The sequence below is a fragment of the Stegostoma tigrinum genome, chromosome 9 (genome assembly GCF_030684315.1).
Source record: "Stegostoma tigrinum isolate sSteTig4 chromosome 9, sSteTig4.hap1, whole genome shotgun sequence".
NCBI classification, from domain to species: Eukaryota; Metazoa; Chordata; class Chondrichthyes; order Orectolobiformes; family Stegostomatidae; genus Stegostoma; species Stegostoma tigrinum.
In genome coordinates, this window is record NC_081362.1 from 84140165 (window position 1) to 84154915 (window position 14751).

Consider the following 14751-nt stretch of genomic DNA (forward strand, 5'->3'; position numbering starts at 1 on the left):
CTCATCTTCAAACTAGGCACTTCACAACCTTCTGGGCTCAATATTGAGTTCAACACCTTCAAATTGTGAATTCATTCCTTCACTTTCTTTCGGCTTTGCTTATTACACTCTCTGTCAACATGTCATCTTTCCCTTCCCCTCACTCCAGTGGGACCGTCTGTTCCTTTCAGCCTGGCAGGTAGACACACCATTGTTCTGCCATTCTCACATTCCAACCACTTAATCTGAACTATCAATTTCTTTCTCCCCCAGCACACCAACCACCCCTCCATCCCACTATTGCATAAATGCTGTCCCCTCCACACTTCACTTCAGCTCTGATGAAGAGTCATCTAAATGTGAAATGTTATCCATGGATGCTGCCTTACCTGCTGTGATCTCCAGCATGTTTTTGTTTTCAACATATACGATCACATTGATTGTAACAAACTTATGCATACCCAGCACTTTTGGCCAGGTTACATACCTGCCTCAGAATATATTAGGTTTAGCTTTGGCTGTTTGGAATTTTCAACCTTTTGAAACTGAATGGTGCTTTTCTTCTTTCTTTTCACTCATGTGGAAACTAAATGATTGCGACTGTATTGACACTTTCGTTGGATAAAAGATATAAACAACTACAGTGTTGATAAAGAAAATCTGGAAATTGAATTTTAGCCTCATATTACAGACATAAAGAGAATGGTGAAGGATAAAGTTTCAGCCCTGCATTCACAGGGATTGTGCCCCAGAAAATGTCACAATTGGTAAGATTTGCAAATAGCAGAAGTGTCCGACTGCACGTGTGCAACATGCAAGCTATGTACAGTACATGTTTCCTTTGGAAGACACATTGCTGAGGGAAAACAGAGGTTGTAGCAGCCAAAATGATACAGAAACTGTATCCAGCAAATAAGCAATATCATAAAGAGCAGGTCTTTGTTGTGATTGTTTAGCTAATCATCTGGACATGGTTTACAAAAAGGCATTGGTAAACATTTCATAGCTTACAGTTTTTGATGCATTCAACTTTCAATTCAAACAGAATATATGCTGGAAAAAGCAAGCTTTTACTATTTTACAACAGCTCCATACAGCATTTTACTGGATTTCACAATGACCTAGAATAGCCTTCTCATTTGTCAGCATCTGCCATTATTTAACATCCATTTTCTTTTTGTGAGAAAACACCATGATGCAAATATCACCTACCACATAATATATTTGTTGGCACCACTGTGTGTCAAGCTTCCTAACATTTACTTTTACAAGCCTGAAGTTTTTTTTAAATAAAACATGAAATGCACCCTACATTGGATTACTAAAAAGCTTCTAATTTGTGAAATCTAGAGAATGAAAACTGTTCACCTGACAGTCTACACATGCAACAAGATCCACCCTAAAACTGTTCATGACTTGAAAAATATTATACCCTCGTCAATAGCAATGCAATAATAGCTGATGACACATCTCCAAAATATGGACCATTTTGACATGATATATGTAAAGGTAGCATTAACTGATTAGGTTTTTAGATTGATTTCAGGACATCTGTAAAACATTTTCACAGATGGCTTAGGGTAAATGCAAGCAAGTCTGTTGCATTTTGGCCATTCCTTTGGGAATCTGCCTCAGCCATACAACCCTTATTGACCATGACACCTATTCGTTTCAGCGGTTGGCCTGTGTCACTTTGCAATCAGCCACTGGAATGTGTGAAAGAGTAGACTTATTGGCCCAAATACAATTTCCCACTCTCTATAACGATCTTTGCCACCTATGAGATATAGGAGCAGAAGTAAGCCACTCAACCAATCAAGTCTGCCCTACCATTCAATGAGATCATGGCTAATCTGATAATCCTCAATTCCATTTTCTTGGAATCCCTGTGTAAACAGGCTCTTTGGCTCAACAAGTCCCTTTCTTTCCTTTCCCCCGTAACTCTTGATTTTGTTACAAATTCAAAATCCACCTATCACAGTCTTGAATTAAAAATCTTGTCTGTAGCAGACTTGAATTAAAAAATCCATCTATCGCAGCCTTGAATCAAAACTCTGTCTACCGCAGCAGTGAATTAAAAATCTGATCTAAATTCACAACAGCGATAGTTTCCAACGTGAACCTGCATCTTACTTCTTTCTGGCAAATAATTGACATTTTGTCAAGCGGCCACTCTTAATACGTAGCTTTAAAATTTCATATTTTCATTTACATCCAACAACACACTTACGACCACTGATTTTTGGTTACCTGAACAGTGAAAATTTGTTAAAAAATTGAAACATGATCGGACAGTTCCTGGATTTTACTACTTCTTCAAGTACATTTTTCACAGAATTGGAAGATTTACAAAAACAAAAATCATCAAATTAATTCCTGAAAACTGGTGATAGAAAATGCACATTATTAAATGTTGATGAAAAGTAGAAAGCTAAAAATTAATATTGATGTATAGTTAAAACAAAGCAGTCTAAATGTTGAAATAAAAACAGAACATTCAGAACAGATTTCAGAATGCAGCCTTAATACAGTTGGAAGTACGTACTGGATGTCAGAAGCAGGCATTATTATTTTCATCCATAAAGGGTCATTGAGATTTCCAGCAAGAAACATCTCACCATGAAAACCATTGTTTCATTGTTCACAGACCAATTTACTTCAAAATGCTTTATTCTGCTTATTCAGAATTAGAAATTATGGCAATTACTTTTGGATAAACTAAAATTATTTTATAATTGAATAGCTTTAAAATGATTTTGCAAAGGTATAAATCTTTATACCATTTTCTCCAAGATAATGTCACAAGGAACTGATGGAATGACTCTGGATGACATAAGTAGGCAAAAATTGTCATCACTCGTGAAAGGATTGAGAGCAAGAAGACACAAATTTAAATAATTAGTTAAAGCAGCAAAAGTGAAATAAGGAATCTTTTTTCACGCAGTGAGTAGTTAGGTTCTGGAATGCACTGTCAGAGATCAGAATGGAAGTAAGTTCAATCAAGGCATTTAAAAAGAATTAAACGGTTATTTGAAAAGGAAAGTATGGAGAGTTAAGGGGAAAAGGCTGTCAGAATAGCATGAGGCAAGATGTTCATTTGGAGAATCGGAACATACGCAGTAGGACAAACAGTCTTTTTTTTTGTGTGTGTGTAGTGACTCAGTAAAAAGACATCATTGTGCAAAATCTTTATTCCATACATTCCACCACCAGGAAGACACCCTAACGGTCAGTGAACCAGTCACAAGCAAAGCCCAATGAGGGCAGTGCTTACGTGAAGAAAGTGACTGGGAGGATAGGGATTATACCAAAATAGAATTGGCCAAACAGCCCACACTGTGCTGCACCAACCTGAAATTCTGCAATTACACGCTATAATAGGATGTATGTCGCTATGTAGCATGCTTGACAAACAAAGATAACAGTTTAGCCAAATGTCTTTTTGTTAAGTTGACGTTCTTAAATTTTAACATACTGAAATAACATTAGTAGCCTTTGAAAAATATTCTCCCTCTGGTCTGTGTTAGAACTCTGTTATTAACATTGGAAGATCTGGTGACTTCAGTTATAATGATCCTACCTCAGGAGCCAAGTATTCTGGTGTACCACAAAATGTCTTCATTGTAGCTGCGTCTGTAATTCCTTCTTTGCAAAGTCCAAAATCTGTGATTTTGATGTGACCATCTTTGTCCAACATTAAATTCTCCAGCTACAAAAAAAATCCATCATTTTCAAAAATAAGCAAGACCAACAGCCATCAGAACTGACAATAATAGGGAACTCAATCAGGGCAGGGGGAGGATACATTTATTTTTAAACCTCCAATTTATAACAGGAAGTAACAGTTATCTAAAATATTGATTTTTTAAAAATCAAACCTTCTTACTGGAATGAATGGAGAACATACAGTTGATTTTCCTTCCCTGCATTAATAAGATCAATGGAGAGTTAACTGAAACTTCAGTAGAAAAGCACAGACTGCGACTTTAAACTGGTCTGTGAGTTGCAAACCCCAAGAAACTACAGAAAAGGAAAGGAGCACTGTTTGCACAGGTAAGACAACAAAGAGTCTTTTCTTGGACTAATATTTTCTTCTATAAACTGAAGAAGTATTTTGAACAAAAACAAAATTCAAGAAGAGAAATCTTTCTTTTGCAGATTCATTGCCCTCCCCAAGGGAAAATAACTAAGTTCTATCAATGAAAGATGGTTTAATCATGAAATATGTTTGATGTCCAATTTCCCTATTCTCGTTCTGTTAATAAAATCACCTAAATACAGGCTATAAACAATTAGAACAGCACCTTCCATTTGTATACCACTGCTAATATAGCATCATCTGATGGTACTTCTTAGAAGCATAGGCAGACAATAAGTAGGTATTGCACCAATGAAAAGGGTACCGAGAAGGATGTATGAAGGTTCAATTAAAGCTCATGTCAATTTCAATGAGGGAGAAAGGAACAGAGAGAATTGGAGACGCAGAGAAAGAAGGGTTTAAAAAGAATTCCATAGTAAAAATCAAAAAGCACAGCTGCCAGCAGTGAGACGACGGAAAAAGGAATATAAAAGATCAGAGTTGGAGGAATTCAAAAGCTCTTGGATATCTGTAGGGAAAATCATGTCTTCTTCAGGACAGGCGAGGACTTCATTTCTAAACACGAGAATCCGTAACAAATTAAATATCACAAATATTATTCTTTACGATTGTTCAACAGATTATAGTTTCTAATGATGCCATAAAATTTTAATTTGAAACTCAATTTTCAATATATCTTACAGACTGAAATTTGCCCACATATAATAAACTATTATATGCAAATATTTTCTCTTGACAATCAGAAAATTTCATTCACTCCACCACATTATAGAATCATTATAGAATTACAGAATCCCTACAGTGCGGAAAGAGGTCATTCAGCCTATCAAGTCCACAAGCCATCCGAAGAGCTTTCCATCCACACCCAGTCCCACACCCTATCTCCATAATCCTGTATTTACCATGGTTAATCCACTGAGCCTACACATTCCTGGACACTATGGACAATTTAGCAATCCACCTAATCTGCACACCTTGAGACTGTGGGAGAGCACCCAGCAGAAACCCACACCGGCACGGGGAGAGGTGCTACCTCAAAACATACAGATAGTGACCTAAGGCTACAATCAAACCTGGGTTCCTGGCACTGTGAGGCAGAGGTGCTAACCACTGAGTCACTGTGATACCCTACAAAGATTTCAATATACAACATTTATTCAATATGCATTTCAACATTATTTAGTAACTAATTTTATTACACAATGAAGCAAATAAATACAACAGTCAATCCCTGTGCTGATGGTTTGATTATTTGCAGAATTTTTCTGAAAATTATTTATTTCATTCCAATATTTATTTTTCAAATTTACATACAGTTTCTATGATAAAAAATTACCTAAAAATTAAGAGCACAATGGTGCACAGTGAGCCCAGCACGACAGTGTCAGTTTTTGTGGGAACAATTTAAAACTAATCAACTGCCCAGCTCTACCCCCAAAGTCATGTCATGTTCTGTTTCAAAACTTCATTCAATTGATTCTTAAAAGTAGTAAGGTTCTCTACCTCAAACATCCTCCATCAAAGCATTCTGTGATTGAAAAAAAAAATCACTAAAAAAACCTTTTCAAGACCTTTTTCTTCACAGTGTAAACATTAAAATGATGACTCTGTTTCTATTATGCCCTCTGCAGCCAAGTCCTTGTGTTCAGAAAATGATTCCCAAAATTGTAATTCCCCATTCACATTTAATATCCTCCTTAAAACCCATGTTTTTGAGTAGACTATTAATCAATCTTATTGGCTTCACCTTTAGCTTTTGAGGCATCATTTAATATGTTTAGTTACAAGCACCTTTACATAGAAAACAAGCTATTTTAGTTGACCTATATTAATTATAATCTTGAATGCTTACGTTACATATTGCATGTACAGTGTATTTGAATAAAAATAGCTATTAGATAAGTTACAAATAAAAAGTGATAATAATACTACAGTGGATAAGTAAATTGTGTTGAAGTTTGCATCCAAGATGCAACATATTGGAAAGCTCTGTGTTTCAACCAGTTTTAGATGGGGAACTAACATGGTCACCAAGATTGCTCTTCAAAACGGAAAAGATATGAAATGAGAAGGAACTTGTTTTGTTTGTCCATTTTATAGTAGCTGTTTATGAAGAAGTATTAATAGTATGTGGAAGTAGGCTGACATAGTTGAAGACAAGCACATGGGAAATTGCATAAAACTTAGGAGATAAACAGAAAATATGGACAAAAGTTTTTCTTTGAGAGGTAATATTTTAAAACGTCTTTCAACTTCTAAAAAGAAATCAACTGTGTCCATTATTACAATAATTTGTGGTGAGAACAGCAGGTTCAGCTGTTGTAAGTAGGTTATGAATAATTTCAAGTATGTTCCTAGTGTGAAAAAAAGAATAAAGGAACAAATTCTGATTACATTGTTACCTTGAGATCTCGGTACACAATCTTCTCGGAATGCAAATAATCTAGAGCCGAGACAATTTCTGCGCCATAGAAGCGTGTGCGGTCCTCTGAGAACACTCGTTCTCTCGACAAATGGAAAAACAGCTGCAGGGTAAACAGCGGGGACAGTATTGTAATAATTACTGATTTAGTGGGGAAAATTAACACAAACATAAAACACCTCTCATCACCATATTGTGATGATAGATAGTGCACCCTTGGTAGATAGTGATGGCTCCTAGACGGCAGCTGGTTTATCTTTCAAAGTTTCCAAGGGGAAATGTGAGCTGCTAAATCAGCTTTTTAATCAATATACCAATCTTGTTCTAGACATTCTGTGCACTGCCTATTTAACCTCCTACTTACTCCTGAAAAAAGTGCAGCAGTGCAATCTAATTATCCTTTTCATATTGTCAGATGTTGAGCTGCATTGTCAAATACCTGTATGTTCACACTGTCATAGGCATTGATACAAATTACCACTGTTACCTTCAAACAGTCCCATATTAATTGACCTGCCATCAAAATTTGCATAAGAAAGACCTGAATGTGTCAAACAGGGATTAGTCATCCTAACTAATCTACTGCTGTAGCTAACAAATTTCACATATTGGAACTAAAGGGTCCACTGAGTCAATACAAATCTTTTCTGAATTTTATTAAAAGATGTGTGAACATTTTATAAAAGAAAAAACGATACATTATGCACATTTCTATGATTGTAACTAGTCCAAAAAAGGTTCAAATTGAATTATATCCCAAAAACATAATTTATGCTGATACTTTTAATGGATTTTCACATAGGGATATTATATAAATAACATGAATCTTTTCATTAACTTGTGACTACTCATGAATTTAAGAAAAAAGCTATATAAACATAATTCTTTTGTATGAAAGGCATGGACAGCCAGTAAAACCCATTTTGCATTATCATTCCTTCTTGTCGAGATATTAATGCATGACACATTCATGATCTTATGTCCTTAAATATATAGGCATGTCAAATCCAACTGCCTTTAATCCAAAACATACCTTTGTTAGTTTTAGGTTTGTATTTAATAAAATGTTATTGGTTCATTATAATTGATTTATAGTACAATATTTTTAAAGTCCAACAATAACTACTTAAATATATTTAAGTCTACTTGTAATTTATGAATATTATACATAGCTCTATACACTCTTACTTGTAATATCAAATGTAAGATAGTACCTATCAATTAGAGTCAACTGCTGAATTTCTTTGATTCAAAGGTCTTTCAACATTTCAATGCTGTGGTAAACCTTACAAATTCATTTTGCTTTACTACATTTGGTGACATTAGTATAATATTATGAGTTAAAGATGAAATAGGCAAACTATTTGTCTCACCATAGTTCATTCACCCAGGAAGCCAGTGAAGCTCTGTTATTGACAATTATTTTCAATTCTATTGCTTTATTATTTTCAATAAAATATTAGCTTTCAGTTCCAAATCTAGGATTCATGGATTTTTAAAAAAATTCTTCATTGATATATAGTCGAACAGACAAAGATATTTTTCCAAATTGGGGTAGTATCGGAATTACCGGTAAACTGGAATTATTTGCCAGGGATATCTGAATTTTACACTGTACAAAATCAAGAATTAGCATGAGTTGATGGTGAAATTACATATTGCAGATATTATCTGTTATTGACTTATTGCTATGGTCCTCTTTATGATTCTACTGTTAGCATGATACGCTCTTACGTCTAGCAAATCACTTTTCAAATTGATCCCATAATGGATGAAAGCTCAACTTTCTCTGGTATTGCTTCATTGAAAACTGTCACAGTATTGTTACTTAGCATAATCAAAATGAATCAGAGCATTCAATTTCAAAAAACACAATATAGCCCTATGCCAGATTTCTTTTGCAGCCATTCTCACTGAATTTCTACCTCAGTGATGCTGTACAGTTTTCAATGTCATAAGCAACTAACGGCTAATAGCTACTGATTTGAACAAAGCGAGTGGGAAATTGGCTGCATGGGAGGCCAGAAACCCAATAAGGTTGGATTTCGGTTATGTCATCAGATATTACTATATACAACCCAAATTTCTCAGTCACCGAAGGGTGAGCAACATTTGTAAAGCACAGGTAAACTAAGCAGGCAATTTATCTGTAAACTTACAAAAGGTTTTAAAATAATTCAGCACACGGGTTGTCTGAAGCCTCTCTTTTAGACCATCTTCCTGAAGGTTCTCCACAACTCACTGCTTTGTTAATCTCGCAAATGTATAACCACCGAGCACCTACACTCATAGAAAGGTGCAAGTACATATTCCATTCAAAAGGGGGAATTCCCCTTATAGCTTACTATACTCTTACTATAGCTATAGTATAGCTTACTATACTCTTCCCAGTCAGCATTCACTTCTTCTTACCCACGTATGGCAGTTGAAGCAATTCTCCTGTCCCAATGGACAATCTTTTATGTCATTAAGTCATGGAGATGTAAAACACAGAAACAGGCCCTTCAGTCCAACACGTCCATGCTGGCCAGATATCCTGGTAAATCTAGCCTTACTTGCCATCATTTGGTCTAAATCGTTCCAATTCATGTACCCATCTAGACACCCTTTAAACGCTGAGATCAGAGATAATGGGAACTGCAGATGCTGGAGAATCCAAGATAACAAAGTGTGGAGCTGGATGAACACAGCAGGACAAGCAGCATCTTTTGTGCTCCTAAGATGCTGCTTGGCCTGCTGTGTTCATCCAGCTCAACACTTTGTTACCTTTTAAACGTTGTTATTCTATACTTTCCACCAGTTCCTCTGGCAGTTCATTTCATGCGCACACTGCCCTCTGTGTGAACAAGTTGCCCCTTAGAAACCTTTTAAATCTTTCCCTTCTTACATTAAACTATGGCCTCTAGTTTTGAACTCTCCTACCCTGGGGAAAGACCTTGGCTTTTTACCATATCCAAGCCCCTCATGATTTTATAAACCTCTATAAAGTCACCCCTCAGTCTCTGACACAACAGGGAAAATAGCCACAGCCTATTCATCATCTCCCTATACCTCAAACTTTCCAACCCTGGCAACATCCTTGTACATCTTTTCCAAACCCTTTCAAGTTTAATAACATCCTTCCTATAGCAGGGAGAAAAGATTGCACATGGTATTCCTAAAGCAGCCCAACCAATGTCCTGTACAGATGCAACATGACGTCCCAACTCCTATATTCAATGTACTGACCATTAAAGGCAAGCATACTAAAAGCCTTCTTTACTATCATATCTACCTGCAGCTCCACTTTCAAGGAACTATGAACCTGTGCCCCAAAGTCTCTTTGTCACCCATGATCTGATAAGATATGTCACTTCATCAACTAAACCAGAATGCAATCTTACATCACTGGCTGACTGCCACAGTTCGACAGAAGTCAGGCAAACAACTGCAATTATTGCCTAAATTTTGTAGGTAGATGGATTAGAAAAGGATTTGACACTATCAAATAGTGTCCAAACAGCTGAGATTCAAATTCAACTTATTTAACCTTTTTTTTCCCTATAGACATACACAAAGAAAATCAAATCACAACTTGTGGACAGTGAAACTTAGACCAATGCACATCATTTAAAATATAAAGTAGTTTATTTATACACATTGGGAACATGTGAATTCCATCAGACTTCCTACCAATAGCAGCATATTTGAAGTCTTAAAATGAGAAAATGAATTCAACAAAATCAGTTTATTGAAGGTTAGCACCTGAAAATCAAATCATAATTCATTTACAAGCAACCCACCTTCAGAGTACTTTCAAGATAACAAGAAAACCTTGTGATTTTCCCCTATTCTATCTTAAATGTTCCATGATACACAACCAGTTATTTTAGTAGAATCTTACACTAAGCAGTTTCCCTGTAGGTGAAATGATCTGCAACAGAAATGGCCTGTCCTATTCCCTCAGCCTCATGTCCAGCTACTGTTTTTCTATATTCAGATTTCAAATCCTGTCTCTTAATGCCACCTGGCCGCAGTTTCTCTATCTACAGGTTTCAAGCCTTCTCTTAATGCCACCTACTTTGCTCCCAGTTTAGGGTGTCATCATAGAAGAATTGTGTTTTCTGCGTAAATCATAGCATAAAGGACGTGCAATATAAAACTTAAATGCTGATGGAAACAACAGTCAGAACATTTGACAGGATGATTCCAAGCGAAGCTATTTGAAATGTACGGATGATACTTTTAAAAACATGCCAGAAGGATATGGTCGAGGAAGACAGATGTGTTGGTTTAATCTTGATTTAATGCCATAATTATTCCAAAAGAATTGTAGTGCCATGGAGTATAAAACAAACTGCAAAAGAGCTCAACAACATTCCTTTCTCAGCAGGGTAACCTAAATTTAGAATGAGCAAAAGACATTGCTATTTCAATTCATGTTTTTATAGTTTTTATTAATATAGTTTGACACCTTGTTTTAAGCAGAACATTGGACCAGTTCACCACCAAAGCTAAATCGATATCTAATTCTTCAAATGTATTTGGCGACAATATTATGCTGTTGTAACTATTCACTAAGGATTCATTAAGGATTAGACCATCAGATGTGGGAGAATAGGCCATTCAGCCCATCAAGTTTGCTCTGTCATTTGATGCGATCGAGGCTGATACAATATAGAACACAGAACAGTACAGTACAGCACAGAAAAGGCCTTTTTGATTATCCTCAACTCCAAATTCTTGCCTTTTTCCCGTTAATCATTACTTCCCTTACTGATTAAAAATCTATCTCAGCACTGAATATGCTTAATGGCTCAGCTTCACCAGCCCTTTGCAATAAAGAATTCACAACCTCAAAGAAGAAATTTCTCCTTATCTCTGAGATTATGCTCTCTATTCCTAGACTCTCTCCACCTCTATGCTGTCAAGTCCCTTAAAAATACTGTTAAGATCTATATTCCAATAATTACAGGGCCAATTTACTCAAGTTCTCCTCATAAGCCTTCTATATACCTCTGCAGACTGAGAGTGTTATCTTCACCACTTGCCTTTCCACCCATTTTGTGTCATCTACAAATGTAGTTTTAGTACATTCACTTTCTTCTTTCAAGTCATCAATGTACATAGTAAACAATTGTGGTCCCATACTGAGAACACTCCTCACCCCCTTATCCAAACTCCCTGTCTTCTATTAGTTGGTCAAACCTCTATCCATGCTAATGCACTAAGCTGAGTATGTATGTGAGAAGATTTATTTCTCAAAACTATTCGTAAAAATAAAAACCCTGTTGAGTATAAAATCAGAAACAGTAAAAATAAGGTGGATTTTAAAAAAAACACAAGTTAATTTAAAACTTCAGGCAAAAGGAATGCCTTGTTGCACTCCACACTGGGGTCAAAAAATTGCCTCCAAAAGACAAATCTCCCCTTGCTTGTGCCTTTCCATTTTAAAACAGACTAAACAATTAATAACTGGAAAAAATAATCGTAAAGACACAGTTTCCTTGTTTATCATGATTTTGAAAGAACATGATTTTTTTTCAGAAATATCTCATCTGCAACACCAGTGCAAAGTCATTTAATCCATCTTTAAACATCTCAACTGATAGAGACGGAATGTGAACCCTTGTATCAGTCTACCAGTGTATGCAATTTATTGTTCAACTTCTTTTTTTAAAAAAAACTCCTTTCCATTACAGTAAGACTAGCAGGAAATCTCTACGTTTTAGAGCAGCTGCAGATTCTGAGCAAACGAGTGAACAAATTTCTGACAACTAAAGGTAATTTTTTTTCGAACATATCGCTTAATATTGGAGGTTTTTTTTAATGTTTACCGCATGTGTATCCATAAAGCAATCGTGTAGTCTAGCATTCTTCTGTCGTGGCTGACATGCTTCAGAGTTCTGTACAGGAATATATGATGAATGAAAACAGAGGAACCATAAAAACATATTGGACGCATTAAGCAAATCATCAGCAAAATGAAGGAGCTGGTCACTGACTCTAGGAAGCAGAGTAGAGGGCATGCCCTGTCTGCATCAATGGTGCTGACATGGAGATGGTCGAAAGCATCAAGTTCCCGGGAGCGATGATCGTCAACAATATGTCCTGGTCCATCCATGTCAAAGCAATGGTCAAGAAAGCACAACAATATCTCTACTTGGTCAGGAGGCTAAGGATATCCGGCATGTCCACAAGGACTTTTATCAATTTTTACAGATGCACCATAGAAAGCATTCTATATGGATACATTACTGTTTGATTTGGCAACTGCTTTTTCCAAGACCGCAAGAAACTATAGAGAGTTGAGAACACAGCCAAGTCTATCACGAAAACCAGCCTCCCATCCACTGACTCTATCAATACTTCCCGCTGCCTTGGGAAAGCAACCAACATGGTCAAAGACCCCTCCCATCCCAGTTATTTCTCTTCCACTCTCTTCTGTCAGGCAAAAGATACAAAAGTTTGTAGTCACATACAAATAGATTCAAAAACAGCTTTTTCCAAGCTGTTATTAGGCTTCTGAATGGATCTCTCAAATATTAAATTTAACGTTGATCCCTCTCTCTGTGCACCTATAACATTGTATTCTTCACTTTGTTCTATTACACTTATTGACTTTGTATAGTATGATCTGCCATACTGGACACAAAACAAAACTTTTCACTGTACCTAGGTACATGTGACAATAACAAATCAAATCAAAGTAAACCCTAGAGAAAAAAGCATATAAATTTTCATAACATTAGTTTTCTCAAAGAATCTTATAGATTCATTTGGCTTTTACAATTTGCAGCATTTCATCTCTACCTTCTCACAAGACCTTCCTGTACAAGGCATATGGTTCCTTGGTTAAATTTACTACAATAACATTACTTTCATCTTTCCCAAAATTGAGATAAACAAAATTCTACATGTTGATATACATTACACAACCAAATGCATGCATATAGGAGCTAAATGATTTATTTTTGAGAACAGTTATTATTGCCGTAAGGAATGCAGGTTGTTTGCTATTTATATAGTTTTTCTTAATCTCTGAAATAAATTCTATTATTTATAAACACATTGCTGCCATCTCACATGGAAATGATTCATGTGAAACTCAAATTATTTACAAGGAATTTTGAGGTTAAAAACTTTATCCTTTGCAAGAAGTGAAATAGCAAAATGGTGCAGCAACTTTAAAACATTATTGTAAATAGAAACAGTAAAAATAAGGTGTAAAAATGACTTACAAACCCATACATTAAGTTCATTTAAAACTTCAAGCAAAAAGGAATGCCTCACTACTTCTTTGCTGCACTCCACATCAGGGTCAAAAATAACCGATAAATCCAGAATACGGAAAAAATTTGAGTAATTTATGCAGACTTAACATTTTCAAAGAACAATGAAGGTATCAATAGTACATAATCTTATTATTTTTCCTTCTCATTCATTCTTTACATACAAACTGCAGAACCTCCACATGATGCAAAACTTAGCAGCAGAACTTTGAGCACTATCTTCAAGATAGCTTAGAACACAAAAGTAACATCATACTTAAATGACGAAACTCCAGATGCCAGAAATTGGAAATGAAACAGAAAACTACAAATTCTCATGAAGTCTGTACACCTGAAATGTTAATTTTTTTTTGTTCTCACAGTGGCTGACTCATCTGTGTTTTCACTCAGTTCTATTGAACACTTGTACTTCAGGTTTAATTTGATTTAAACATATGTCAACTTCTCTAATTTCAATAAAATATATTTGCAGCACTGGCTTCTTTATCGATTATGGGAATGTTAGATTTTCACCAAGAAACCAAAGCAGTTTAAAGGTTCAACAATAGCACTAAATTATTTGTTAACTCCTTAACAAACATGAAATTGCTAGAAAAAGAGGTCACTACTTGAATCCAGCATTACTGAGTCTACACTGGAAGAAAGAAGGCATAAAAAGCCTGCATTAAACATGAGGTGCTGCAAATCTTAGTAAGGTCTAGGAATGATAAATCATCCAGCTCAGAAGGGCATTTCACTACAAGTAAACAGCCTTAAGTAGGGTGGGAAGCAATCACAGAGAAGGAGAATGCAGTTTCAACACATGGAGCTTGAAAGGTATTTGAACAGAGAAAAATGTCATACAGAGTTACACTACTAAACATAGCATAAAAATATTTCTACCAATGTATGACGGCCTAAGAAATTTAATGCTACTAGCTACGTTTATCTGAATAGATGCACACAAAAGCAAGTTCACCTGAATGAATCCAGCCACTTGC

At 35.8% G+C, this 14751-nt stretch overlaps 1 protein-coding gene and 1 long non-coding RNA gene across 13 annotated transcripts in view; one reads left to right on the forward strand and one right to left on the reverse strand.

The window, feature by feature from the left end:
* akt3a (v-akt murine thymoma viral oncogene homolog 3a) overlaps positions 1 to 14751 on the reverse strand; it is a 397520-nt gene that overhangs the window by 68874 nt on the left and 313895 nt on the right. For 11 of the 12 annotated variants that reach the window (XM_059648719.1, XM_048536499.2, XM_059648714.1 and 8 more), the window contains 2 exons: positions 6481 to 6603; positions 3560 to 3688 (listed from right to left, as the gene is read on the reverse strand). The exons of the other annotated variant lie outside the window; for it this stretch is intronic. In XM_059648719.1, coding sequence (XP_059504702.1) covers positions 3560 to 3688; positions 6481 to 6603 — 252 coding nt within the window. The remainder of the gene's footprint in view (positions 1 to 3559; positions 3689 to 6480; positions 6604 to 14751) is intronic. 12 annotated transcript variants of the gene reach the window in all.
* LOC125455024 (uncharacterized) lies at positions 6236 to 14040 on the forward strand. Its single transcript, XR_007248127.1, has 3 exons — positions 6236 to 6306; positions 12182 to 12262; positions 13945 to 14040. It is a non-coding gene; the product is annotated as an uncharacterized LOC125455024 (long non-coding RNA).